This window comes from Strix aluco, chromosome 2, assembly GCF_031877795.1.
Source record: "Strix aluco isolate bStrAlu1 chromosome 2, bStrAlu1.hap1, whole genome shotgun sequence".
NCBI lineage: Eukaryota > Metazoa > Chordata > Aves > Strigiformes > Strigidae > Strix > Strix aluco.
In genome coordinates, this window is record NC_133932.1 from 125,892,983 (window position 1) to 125,907,085 (window position 14,103).

The following is a 14,103-nucleotide window of genomic DNA, read 5'->3' on the forward strand; positions in this document are numbered from 1 at the left end:
GATTTTCTAGTCCAATTCCCCTGCAATGAGCATCTTCAACCAGATCAGATTGCTCAGAGCCCCATCCAATCTAACATTGAATGTTTTCAGGGATGGGGCATCTACCACCTCTCTGGGCAACCTGTTCCAGGGTTTCACCACCCTCATCATAAAAAATTTCTTCCTTAAATCGAGTCTGAAACATCCCATCCATCTGCTGCTCTTCTCCCACCAGTGAGGAGCCCCCATAGTTCTTCCCCTGCCCACTAGCATTGTCCTGTTCACCTGCCACAGCTCCTGGCTTTGGTCCACAATCATCTTCTACGAGCAGACACTGGGAGGTTTGGCAACATCTGCAATATCACAGCAGTAAACACACAGTGACATCTGCTCCAAATGTCCCTTTTCCACCATCTTAACTTAGTTTAAAACATCAAGTTGTTAATAAAGGTGTTTCTGCAGAGGAATTTGAAGCCGCTGCTTCAGCTGTGCAGGCAACTTTGCTCTGTCTCAGTGTAAAACGGCTTCTACCTCCCAGGGAAATGGTCACATCTTCAGCAATTTTTGAAAAGAAACAGGGTTTCTTCACCCTTACAAATGGGAGAAAATGACAGGCCATGGCTGTAAGGGCACTCCTCTGAGATGGAGACAGCCATGGTCAGTGCCAGACCTGGCTTTAGGCAGGAGCGGGTGCTGAATGTCCACATCCAAAACTCTAATCCAGACCCTGGGCTGCCCTTGGATGATTCTGGACCTGAAAAATCTTTTACACTAAAAATGGCAAATTGCCATGAAAAGAACCCTGTTTGATAAATCACCCCGTTCTGACAGGATATATTTCCTTGGAGATTTTCCAACCAGCTGTAACACTAACACCACTGGAAAGTCTGCAGGCCTTTCTGCTTGGCTGGAAACACCAGTTTTGTGGAAATCAATGACAGATGTTACCCAGTGTGAGATCCATTCCCAAATCGAAAGAAGTCCAACAGCCTGGGAGACCATGTGGCAAAGAGAAATTGTCCCATGCCAAACCAGTGGGATTGCAATCTCGCTAACACACACACCTTGGACACGCCTCACGCTCCTTGCTCTCAGGCAATCCTTCCTGGCCAATCGAGTTACACTGGTATTTCTTTTCCAATATCTTTTCCATTTTCTGGCACTGACTACGCTGGAGAGATAACCTGTGAACAAGCATGGCTCTGTTCCCTGCCAAACTGAAGCAGCTCCCTGGCTGGAGGGAGGTGCAGGGCTGGTGATGGAGAGGTGAGCAGCTCCGAAACATGCAATGGCAGCAGAGGTGTGACCCAGAGGACCTGAGCCCAGGGCTGAGACCAAGGGGCCGTGCTGCCAGGGTTGCTGAGTCCCTCTGCCGTCAGTGCCCAGTCCTGGAGTGAATGCAGCAGAGACAAGGGTCACCTCAAGGTGCACAGAGACCCCTGTGTCGATGCGTTGGGTGATCTGGATGAGGCAGGGACATCTTTCACTAGACCAGCTTGCTCAAAGCTCCATCCAACCTGGTCTTGGCCTCTTTCAATGATGGGGCATCCACAACTTCTCTGGGTAACCTGTGCCAGTGTCTCACCAGTTCCTGCAGAGAGGAATGCAGACTTTACCAGAGGGTTTCATCTGCCCAAAGAGAGGTACCTGCAAAATGCAAGTGCCAACATCCGGTTTACTCATCCCAGGATCTCTATATTGTCAGTGGAGGAAAATGGTCACTTTTAGGTAGTGTTTTGTTCTCCTCCTAAAGAAGTTGTGATAAAACTGGCCAAGGGAATGACACTGCACAAGAGGGAGTTTCTCCCTGTCAACTGCAAAAAATCATCCTGCTGTGATGTGTTTTTCTGTGTCAGAACTGTCCATCATGCTGCAGCCCAGGTGCACCTCACCGCATCTCACAAGAATAAAACATCCCCTCTCCCTCTTTCTTCTGGCACATACAGAGATAAATTCACTGCCTGCAACCCCCCAGCTTTTACCTACATATTCTGCAACTTAATGAATTGACTCTTTTAAAGTGCTTTGAGAGAGGAAAGGTGTTTTAAAAGCACAAAAGGGCCATTAATATCAGATGTCAAGCTGTAACAAAGAACAACTGTGCTGCTGGTGCTTTCTTGATTAGTCAGGGTACCCCGGGTTGCATTATCTTGTTTGCAACCGTGACAGAAATGTGATACCAGCCCCTCTTTGGAAAAGTAACTTTTATTTTTTTGAAGCCATATGTTTCCAAGGATAGAGTAAAGCTCAAAAGCCATAAATCATGCCCAGATAAGAATAATCTCAAACAATAGTTAGTTTGTAGCAGGATGTTGCTTGTTCTGTGATAATTGCTCAGCATTTGAGGCAGATTTCCCATTGCCTGCTCAGACATGCTGCAATGCCCCGTGCTGGCTGCGGTTCTTAGCATTTGAAATCTGAGCATGTTAAGACAATTTTAATAATACTGTTTCACATCTTCCCAAATCCTACAGTGCTGCAGCCCCTTAGATTTCAAGGACTGTCCACTTGTGGTCAGAAGACACGGTTGCAGCACGGAGACCTGCTGGCCTGACCCGAGCTGGGCTGGGTAGCGATGGTGATGGAGGTGTGGCAGTGCAGACCTCCAGAGGTGCCTCAGCTTTGCTGCTTCTCAGCCCATGAGCTCCCATGTCACTCCGACCAGGGGTGCACTGGAGATGCTGGTGGAGCTGGGATGTGGGGGCTGCTGGGTTAAGGTGTGGGGAAGCTGCTCTGGGTGCAGGACCCCCAAGAAGTGCATTGCCGGCTGCTGTGCAGCACTTCACAGCTAAGATGGGTCAAAGATGAAGCCACGCAGAAGGCACGAGACAGACAGCTGTGGGGGGCAGCTACCTCGTCCCCAATGCTTGGGCTGCACTTGAGAGCTTCTGCCACCACGTGTGCCTTCAGAGGCTGCTGGGGACCCTGGGTCTCCCAGGCTGGTGCCCCTGTCACCCCACCCTGGCATCTCCTGGGACCTGAGATGGCTGCTTTCCTGCCTTGGCAGCTGCCACATAGTCCAGGAGGAGTGCTGGAGTTGGGACAGGGTCTCAAGGAGGAGTGAGAAACCAGGTCCACATCTGGCTCTGCAGCAGGGATGGCACATTCAAGTAGGCAGAGATGCAAAGTTTGGAGAGCATCCGCAGGCTGCTGTCTGCCTGCTGGGAGAAGTAACCTGGACCTGAAATCCCAAACCAACAGCTCTGAGGTGAAGAAGGGATGTGTAAAACACCACTGACTTCACCCAGCTATATCCATATTGACACACAAAACCTGCCTTTCCTTTTGAACAAAGCCAGTGCTGCTTGCAGGCGGCCTCTTTCTCTCCACAAACCAGCTGTGGCCTGTGAAGAGTGAGACAAGGAGTCATTCTCTCTCCCCACTCATCCCACCATGTCTCCACTTCATTTGGCATCCCTAACAATGCCATTAGCATCATTGCCAAACAGAATGCCACCTGGTCAGGGTGTGCTGGTCTAGGCCGTGCATGCACAGCTGGTTTGCATTGAACACAGCCCCTGAGCTAAAGAAACAACACTCTGTTGCAGCCATGAACCATTCAAATTCCCTTAACCCTCTGAATCCATTCCCCCGCCCCCCAGCTCAACCTTGCTGCAGGCAGCGGGAGGCAGACAGGCAAAGCTGCTGTGTTGAGTAATTGGGCTATCTTCAACCCAGGACTGGCCACCACCAACACAGCACTGCTGCATCCCCCATGGGGACAGCAACACTGACTTGCACACCCCTGGGACTCCTTAGGGGATGCTATGGCAGATTAGAGGTCCACAACCAACCTGGTGCTGGAGGGAGAGACAGAGGTGGGGGTGAAGGGAAGGATCTATGTATGTAGGACTCCTAAATGCCTCTTGGAGTCCAGCTGGAACAAATGCTACTGAGACCGAGAGCCTCCCTCCTGCAGGCAGCTGCACCAAGAGATCCAAAGCCCCTCGTGAGTCCAGTCCTGGGGAAGGCCAGCACCCCTGTGCCCTCCTCCAGCAGCAGCAGCTGTGCCCCTCTGCTGGTTTTGGCCAGGGTAGAGTTAATTTTCTTCATGGCAGCTAGTATGGGGCTATGTTTTGGATTTGTGCTGGAAACAGTGTTAATAATTCAAGGATGTTTTAGTTATTGCTGAGCAGTGCTTACACAGAGTCAAGCCCTTTTCTGCTTCTCACCCCACCGCACCAGCGAGTAGGCTGGGGGTGCACAAGAAGTTGGGAGGGGACACAGCTGGGACAGCTGACCCTGACTGACCATATCACATCATGCTCAGCATATAAAGCTGGGGGGAGAGAAGGAAGGGGAGGGACATTCAGAGTGATGGTGTTTTGTCTCACATGATGGAGCCTCGCTTTCCTGGAGATGGCTGAACACCTGCCTGCTGATGGAAGTAGTGAGTGAATTCCTTGTTTTGCTTTGCTTGCACGTGTGGCTTTTGCTTTACCTGTTAAACTGCCTTTATCTCAACCCATGAGTTTTCTCTTTTACTCTTCTGATTCTCTCCCCATCCCACTGGGGGGTGGGACGGGGACTGAGTGAGCAGCTGTGTGGAGCTTAGTTGTCAGCTGGGGTTAAACCACGACAGCCCCTCATCCAGCTGCAAACCCCTGATGGTCCCCTGCAAAGCCCCCACATGTACTCTGGCTCTGGTGTCCCAGATGTTGGGTATCCTGGCCCACACTGGCAGGGAGAAGAGGTGAAGAGCAAGCAGAGAGGACAAGCGGTGCAGAGAGGGGTTGGGTCCCCCTCCAATATAAATGTGTCTGCTTGTGCATGGGCTCACCAAGTGGGTATTTACACAGCTGCACCCCAGATCCCACTCCTGACTTTCTTCCCACCTGACAGTCCATAGTCCTCACAGGAGACAGAGGCAACACAACTGCTTTTTCCCTCCTCCAGGTTTCCAAAACCAGCTAAGGAGGGGAAATGCCCAGCAAAAGGCTTTGCTGTTAGTGCTCAGGTTGAGCTTGGCCATGCTGGTTCCTGCAGCTGCGACAGCCATGTGACCTCTCCTCCTCTTGCTGGTGGCAGTGGCCTCTTTCACAAGCGCTGCCAGGACCTCCAAGTGCAAGTAATTTGCCACGAGTATCCTATTCCCTCTGCCTTTTCTCTCCCGGATGCTGGACTACCTTCCCTGACATCCCTCAGGTCAGCTTCACTCCCAGCACATCACTAAGGTTACCCACCTGCCCTGCCCAGGGCTGGCTACAGCCCCACTCCAACTCTACCTCCAGGCAGGGGCTATGAAAACACCAAATCACCCCATGTGAAAGCAGCAAAATCTCCCCCGTGCTCCCCATGCATCTCCTCTCCCATGTCCCTTCTCTATAAGGATGACCCTGCTGCCAGCCCAGACCAGTGGTAATGGCAGAGCTGCTTTTCTTTTGCCCTAGATAGAAACCCAGGAGGATCATTTTTCCCCATGGAGGCGTGCTTTCAAAACAAGCCTCAGAAGGATGGCTGTGGTGTGCCCATCACCAGCCTGGGCATCATCTCACAGAGACCTCAGACACATAAATAGCACTGCGTGCTTGGGGAGCTGTGAGCTCTCAAGGGAGGCAGGGCAGGCTGGCAGCTGATTCAAAGCCAAAAGTGTGATGTCCAGGTGCTGCTGGGCTTTGGAGCAGGCACAAGGGCTTCAGGGCTGAGACATTCAGGGGCTTAGACCTTCAGGGAATGCCATCTCTTGAAGCTTCAGGGCTTAGACCTCCAGTGGTCACCAGCGAGCAAGGAAGGGTTGGGGGAAGATGACCTTGGTATGGCTAAGGGAAAATGTTTTTCCACCAAGCAACAGAATGGGCAGCGGATCTTTCCTCACAGCAAGATCCATGCAATTCCAGATGCCTGGAAAGACCTGAGGACTACAAGATACACTCAGTCTCATCCCCTCTGTCAGTGGGAGCCCGCTGCAATAAGCAGTGCAGCCAACAGCAGGACCTTGTTCCCATCCCACCCCACTCCCCACTGTTTCCCAGACCCAAATCCTTGCACCCTTCCCTCCTTCTCCTTTCTCCAGGTCCCAGAAAACCCTCTGTAACTAAAATCTTCCCCTCACCACCACCTCCCTGGCAGAGATGGGCTTCTGCAGAACTCACTGCCAGTGCATAAGTCTCAGTGTTATCATAGCCGGAAAGAAATAACCTCGTACCACATTTAGGGCAAATCTCCCAGAGGAAGCATCTTGACATCTACAAATCACAGAAACTTTGTGGCCTGCACCGATAAAACCTGAACACTTTACAACACACAGAACTTGAGTTACAATGGTGGCAGCCCTCAGCGACGTTACCTCAGCCCTCCCTGTTACGCCCCAGTTGGTTCATTATTATTAATGTCACTACAATAAATACCAGAACAAAATTGACAGTGTTTGGCCATGTATCTTAAAGCATTGCCTCAGTCCTCCTTCAGTCCGTGTCTTGGCAGCCTTGATTTCCATCCCTATCAGTCATCAGAGGAGCCTTTAGGGACAAACCGTTTGACTATGTGACCAGCCAGGTAATAAAAGCCGTGCAGAAGTGCAGCTGTGGCATCGATGACCAGTGAGAAGGTGCCCCCGATCCCAGTGGCCATGTCTCTGAGGACGGAGGGAATGGCACAGATGGAGTGGTAAGGGAAAGCAGCAAGGTGAAGGACAAACCCCACGGGGATGCGCAGGATGCTGTAGGTGAGAGACACCACATCTTGAACAATTTGCAGGAAGCCCAGGAAGATGTTGACGATGACCCTCCCCACGTCATAGGGGATGCTGATGAGCACCATGCTGATGGCTTTAAGGTAGGACACCACCCCGTTCCACAGGCTATAGACTCCATCCAGAACTGTACCACCAACTCGCTTGATAACAAGCCACAGAAAATAAAACACAAATTTCACCAGCTCCACAAACACGTAGATGACGAGTTCCAGAATTTTGATGAAAGGGGTAGCAATGATGCCAGCCACTTTTCTCACAAAGCCACTGTCTTTGGCCTCCTGGTTGTCACTTATTCCTACTTGCTCTCCAGAGCGGATCTGACTGACAGCTTGTAGTATTGCTTCTGTTTTCCCCTGGCTTTGGTTGTCTTCCCCACAGTTGCCCTTGAACAAGTGAACTCCTGCTAGAAGTTGCTTCTCCAGCTCTCCCACTGCGAGGTCCACCAAGCTGTTTTCATCATTCATTTTTTTCACTAGTCCCAGGGACCACCCCTCTGGAGCATCACAGCAAGCTGCCAGCCAGAGGGTCTCTGGCACTGACACCTTGCCTTTAACTCGGACACTGGAAGGAATTGCGCCTGCAAGGAGATACAGATGATCCTTCTTGGAGCAGTGAGGGACCAGAGCTTGCTCCACTACCCTCCCGATGTCTCTGTGCCAGCTTTTGCTCAGAGATGGGCTCAGAGGCACGGCGTTTGTGAGCGTGTAAGTGGCCATCTGGAAATCCTCCTCATTGAGCAAGCTGGGATTGAGCAACCCTCTCTCATAACCAGAGCCCACATAGTCTGAGGTCAGGGCTTGATTTGCACCAAGGTTGGCCACAGTACCAACAATATTGGCTTCATGAACCATCTCACGCAGGTCATTTTCTGGATCGTCTATCTGAAATAGTAGAGAGAAGAGTTACTGGATGCAATTTGCTTCAGACCACATCCTGCTCTCCCTCCTTATTTTCCTTGCAGCGCTTCAGAGGAGCGTATGCTCTACTTAGCTACCCTGACAAACACATAGGTTTAGGCTGCAAGGGATGCTTGCAGCTCTCCAGTCTGGGACACAACACAACAGAGCCTCCAAAATCTCACCAGCCATCCTGGACCAAGCTGCTAACTTGTGGTTCTCTTTCTAGAAGAGATTTTTAAGACCAATAGATGGCTTGATTTAGGGCACTGTTCTCACCTCGTACAACGGTTCATTTAAACACGTACTGTGGCACCTTAATTCAGTCCCTCTAAACTACCAAATCCAAACCATGGAGAAAAAACCCGTGGTATGTAAGATGCCTAGAGAAGTCATTTACTTCTCACCACTGATTGTGTAAGAAGCCAGAATAAAAACCAGGCACCATGGCAGGTGACCTGAACTTCCCTGCCTTGAACACAGACATTGCAGTGAGCTTCTAGGGCTCTCTGAAGGCTTGTCATTGATAGTCTGAACCTCACGTCATTAACAGTCTGAACCTCATCCTTCACGACCCCACACCTCTCGGCGTAACATGGGCAAGGATGCCATCACCACAGGTCCTTAATGGAATCTGTGCTACTTGCTCATGTCTGCCATTCCCATGCTGCAGAGCCAGAGGTAGCAATTGCTGCAGCAGGAATTTGTCCTGGAGTCATGCACAGAGCCATGCACAGGGAGGTAACGAGCAGTGGGAGCAGAAGCACTAAATGTCAGGGTGTGCTCAGATCTTTCTTGGGCAGCCGCAGCTCTGTGTGCTCCTTAGACACTCCTATTGACACTGCCTGCAGCTGCTCCAAGGGGGTGTGCCAGATTGTCATTTTCTTCCCCAAATTAGAGGGTGACCATGTTGGTAGAAGCTCAGGGGTGGCAGACGGTCTCCAGCAGTTGCTGACTCCTGTAGTCTCTGTTTCTGAGGCTGTGGCCCTCAAGTCCCAGCACTGTGCTGGCCCAATTAAATCTGCTGTCTTTGCTCCTGGCCTATAGACTGTTTATCGCACCATATAATATGTACTTTAGAGGCACCTATGGCAAACAATTCATTTTCCACCTTGAATCACTCCCCAGTCATCCTTCCCCTTCTCTTGGCCATCCTGCAATGCACTTGGACAGATGTCCACTTACATCCTTGCAACCTCATGCAGAGTTTGCATCCTCTTAGTGCCGCATTACCTTCCCACAGCTCTGCAACAGCTTTTGCTGAGAGCCAGGGTGAAAGGGCCATCTCCAGCGACTGTCAGCAGCTATTCATCACCCTTGCCGTAGGACTGAGCTCTGGCTGGCCTCCTGCAGCAGCCAAGCCCCTGCGGTCCAGGCTCAGGGCTCCCTCCGCACCAAGGCTGGTCACAGTGCCAACACTGGCCACTGCAGAGGGCTGCATTACCCCCATGTCCTGCTAGGAGGTTGCTTGCACTTCATTTTGAAGCATCTGATGATGATTGCTTCAGGACTGGAAGGATCACAGCAAGTCCTAAGTGCTGATGCGCAAGTTGTAGCTTTTTCTAAATCCACCACTTAAAAAAGACTCATGCTGTGCCTTATTCTGCTCCTCTTGCTCAGACACCCCAAACTCATGGGCTGCAGCTGGCTAATGAGGCCAGACATCTTGCATTCCACAAAATCACTGTCCCTTCCTGCCCCCCAACCCATTTTCCCTGTTCTGATGAGATGGCAGTGTTGTGCCAAGGGATGCACCCGGTGCATTTAATCTCACAGTACAGGTGGTGGGGGAGCAGGCACAGGTATGAAGCTGTGCCTGGGAGCAGCTCCCTGTGTTATGGCCCTTTTGAGCCTGACACCCTTGCAGAGACACTCACCCCTTCTTGTTCCCATGGCAGCACTGCAGCCCCTTTCCTGCTTCAGGACTCTACTGCCTTCTCGACAAATGAAGTGAAATGGTGGAAGAGGGCTGAGGTGCCACACCACAAGGACAGGTGGACCTAAGATGGGTCAGGTCTGTCTCCTGACAGAGATTCCCAGCCTACAGGATGCAAATAGTATAAACTTCATTTTCTCTCCTTATGAGCTGATGCATGCAAACCTTGAGGTGCCTATCAAGAAAATATGTCTCTGGTTACCTGTTCAGCTGCAGGCTTTTGCACATACCATTGGGATTGTTTAGGCACAATTAAAAAAACATGATAAAAATGTGGCTGTTCATGCATAAGGCTCTGACATCACCAAGTTATGCTTATAATAACTCATATTATGGTTTGTAATAACTCATGTGTAACTGAGGTTTTCCTGCCTACTCCAGCTCAGCCCCAAAGGCAGCTGTCTCCAGCACTGCATCTAATCTATATTGCAACCTACCTTTCCTCACTGCTTCAAAAAGTTTTTGGCTTGTGTCACTGCCAAAGCATACCTGCATTCATGGAGTCAGCCATAAGCCACCTGTTCAAATAACCTGGAACAGCTAAGGGCAAGATCCAAGCAGACAGGTAAACACCTCATCCATAGGATGGGGATTTAAAAATAAATTATGCATCTGAACACCTGTATGGTTGTTACAATATTGATGTGTTTCATAAAGTGGGAGTTGCACTTTCACAGAAGGGGTAGAGGCAGAGGGGGATTAAAAGTTTGGCAACACCTATTAGAGCAGGCAACTTCCATCAAGTTTGGTCATTCGACAGTGTAGAACGCTGTTACCTCCCACCTTCCCCACCCTAGTACCATTCCAGGTGAACTTCAGCATCCCACTCCCCTCGCTGCTTCCTCAGGCATGCTTATATAGTCTTTGATTGCAGTGGACATACTTCATCTACCTTTAGTACAGGTCCCAGGGAGGAGGCACAGTGCATCTTAGACCAAGGTTTCTGTTGTACGACGTTCACATGAGTGGCTCTAGAATTACCTGTTTCTCTTGACTGTCTACCAAGAGAGCTGGTAAGAGTAGCTCAGAGGTAGCTAGAGTTGGGCTATGCAAATCTCACCTTGGTCATCTGGCTGGTGGTTAGTCATCAACCAAATGAAAACACAAGGTGATTCATCCAGCCCGTCATACATAAGGATAGAAAAAGCAACTCCAGAGTTTTCCACCTCTCTCTAAGCTATAGAACGAGCCAAAACCATAGGTTTTCAGACAACTGAAATGAGATGAGGTGAAAGCCACCTAAAGGTGATTTGCTCTTAACCCCTAGGAAATCTGTGGCAGAGCAGGTTTTCAGACCCGAGCCTGGGGGAGTCCCATCAGTGCCCTGCTCATCAGCCTACCTTGCCTGCTCTCTAATTTTTCACTAATTGCTGAATTAATTCGCTGTTTCCAGCTGCCAATAGGCAGTGGGTGGCACTAACATTCCTCGCACTTCTCACCCAATTACTGCCCCTGTGCTACATTTGGCATTTGTTTCTCAGGCAGACATTCCTGAGGAGGTAGGCATGCAGTGAGTGAGATGGTGCCCTCACCACTTACATCATTACCCAAAACAAAAGCATGTGGCAACCCTGAGGCCCCCACCAGAGTGCAGAGAGCATTTTTATAGTGTTTTCTTTCTGCTTGCTGTGTCTCTGTATCTCCATGTGCATGCACATAGGCATAACCACAGGCCACTGTGCAGCCGAGTCTGCTCATACCCAGCTACCCCTGTCTTGGCAAGAAAATTACCCATAAAGTAGGCAATATAACCTCATGGGGCTATGCTGCAGAGCAGGTGTTGCTAAGGGTTCCCTTCACCAGCCATCTGACCTTTCCTAACTATCTGAACTAGTCTTGATAGGAACACACATAATGAGTGCAAAATCTCTTCCCCACTTTCTCCTCCCAGACCTGGTGTGGCAGTATCTGAGAGGCGTGTAGATACTTATTTCTTGAGTTATAGGAATTTTTTGTAGTCCTGATTTCTTCTCCTTACAGATTCTTCAGACAATTCTTTTTTAGTGGTTTTCTGTCTCAGACTGAGGTTCCTTCAGTGAACTGCAGATCTGCTACCTCCTACCTCTGAGACACCTGCATTTCAGCAGTGGGTGAAGGGGACCCATTAATGTAAACTGAGAATGGACCCACAGCAACCCACAGGGATGCTCTGGAGAAGCCAGAGAAACTAAAGATAACACCTGGCCAATTATTTCTGGGGCTGCAGTACGGTTTAGAGGCAGGAGACACAAGGTCTGGGACTCTGGAGTGCTGGTGGGGATGATGACAAAGTGAGGGGTGAAGAGGGATGGAGCGGGGAGGGCAGGGGAGCCAGCTGGAGGGAAGTGCTGGAGAACTGAAGCTGTCGTGGAGGGGCTGCCTGCTGCTCCATGGCAGGAACGCTTTCAAGCCTGCCTGGGCAGGTCTGGTGAGTCAGACCATGGGGAGCAGGAGGAGATATGGTGGCTAGAGGTGACAAAGGGCATCAGCAGCTGAGGCAAATGGGAAAGGATCTCATCTCTGCTGCTTTGCCTTGCTGCCTCCATGGCACTGACAGCAGATGCTCACTCGCCTACGACCTCTTTGTGCTTTAAAAACTCATCACCCTTCCTCAACTCCATAATGGAAGTCTGCAAAAAGCTTCCCTGTTTTAAAAGGGCAAGCGGACACCTCCCACAACCATCTGTGAAGTGGAAAGAGAGCAGATCAAAAGGCCCTTGGGAACTCCTGCAACTCAAAACACAGCCCAGAGAGCAGAGAGACAGTCCAAGATAAAGAAAGGGACACAAGATTTCAAGTCTCCACTGACTGTGACCTCCTGGTCTTAGTATCTTATCACCCCACATGAGGAAAATGATCATGGCAGCCACTCTCTTGGTGCAGGGGTGAGTTTTGATTCAGGCTACATCCAGCACCAGCACCCGAGGGCCCCGCTCCCAACACACTGCTCTGATACTGCAGCCATTCCTTCCCTGATGAAGCACCCTTGCCTGCTGCCAATCTTTCCTGACCTCAATAGATGGGGGTAGTTTGATGTTTGCTACAAAATTCCCCATGATCACTGCTGAAAAACTTGAAACAGGGGAAAAAAAAAAAAAAAAAAAGGTAAAGCATACATGTTCTCGTAGGGCACTGGCAAACTTTTAAGGATTTCCTTTAAATTTAACAACCTGAAGGACTTGCTTAAACATGCCAAGTGTCAGGGGAGACAAAACAACTGAGGCTCCGGGGGAAATTAATTTTATCCTGCACACTTCTGACCTGACTGAAGCCTGCCCGCTCGAGGACACGGCAACTCATTTCCCTACCAGAGTCTGCAACACAGGGACACAACAAAAAGCTGCAGCGTCAATTTGGTGAACCGCAAATGGATGTTTTATCCCTGCGCAGTGAAGCTAAAGAGCTCTTATCCACACTGCGATCACACTGGCAACAGAACAAACTTCCACTTGACACTGCGATGTTTAACCCTGCTACCCACCGGCAGTGCTCCCTGCCTGTGATAGCTCGCTGGGCAGTACAGCCACATCAGCTGGTGTCAAAGATGATTTTCCTCTCCTCTCCCAGCTTTCATTAAAAGCCCTGTGGGACAAGGAACTATTTGCCTGCTCAGTTCCAAGCACAAAAATAAGCTCTGCTCATGTTAAATTAATATAGAAAGAAGTTCAACAAGAATTGCTCCTGCCTCCTTTGCAAAATCCTAGCCCCAGCTTCACCCCCGAGGAAACGGTCTCCAGGAACATTTGCTTTACAGCGAAGGAAAAGCTGACTTACCTGAGGTTCAACCAGCCAGTTCTCCTCCTCATTTTGTGCTGCCTTTGTATACTTAAAAGCTGAATAAAGAGGGATTTTGTCCTTAGTACTGTAGAGGGTTGCAAAGCGTGGCTCTTTGTTGTACTGCTGACAGATTTTCACGTGGAAAGGCTCCGTAAATCCTTCGGGTGGGACTTGTCCAGGGAAGAACATGTTACACTCAGCAAAACCAGTTTCATCGTCTCCAACAACTCTGCCCTGGGAAAAGCCTGGGAAAACTGAGATGCAAAGCAAAAATACAATTGACGTCTTCATGGTCCACTCCCTGGAGCTGAGGGAAGCCCCGTCTGCCTCCGCTGGGTACAGCAAAGGACCTGTGCTCTGAGTCCATGCAGTAGCGAAGCCAGAAAGCGTCTGGAATTTGGGTGTAGCGTGCGAGGGAAATGAAATATGAAACCACAGCCAGTCCCTTCGGGAGCCAGCGCTTTCTGCAGGCAGCACGTTGTGAAACCGAACGTGCGCCAGGCTGCGCTGACACACGCTGTGGATGCCAACTGCCTGCAGGAGATAATGCCAAGCAACCTGAAATCATCAGGGCTCGTTGGGAAGAGGAGGGAAGCTTGTGTGGGGCCGGAGCTGAGCAGCACCGGCTGTCCAGGCTGGGGCTCAGCGCCGGCGGGGGTGTGGTGTGCTGCATTGCAGCAGAGTCCCCAGCAGGAATTTTGGCTGACGCAGCCACAAATCTCCCTGGGGCTGCCAGGGGGGATGCTGCAAAGTCACATTCACCACCCCGAAGAAGGTGTTAGCTGCCCTCTCCAGCCATGAGCCTGGCTAAGGGAGAGGGAGAGGGAGACAGGTGGTAGGAT

At 50.4% G+C, this 14,103-nt stretch overlaps 1 protein-coding gene across 1 annotated transcript; it reads right to left on the minus strand.

Moving 5' to 3' along the window:
- Positions 1 to 2,168: 2,168 nt before the first annotated feature.
- ENDOD1 (endonuclease domain containing 1) lies at positions 2,169 to 13,834 on the minus strand. Its single transcript, XM_074816236.1, has 2 exons — positions 13,259 to 13,834; positions 2,169 to 7,554 (listed from the first exon to the last, which is right to left on the minus strand). The coding sequence occupies exons 1-2, from the start codon at positions 13,550 to 13,552 to the stop codon at positions 6,421 to 6,423; spliced, it is 1,428 nt and encodes a 475-aa protein (XP_074672337.1). The 5' UTR covers positions 13,553 to 13,834; the 3' UTR covers positions 2,169 to 6,420.
- Between the last annotated feature and the right edge of the window lie 269 nt (positions 13,835 to 14,103).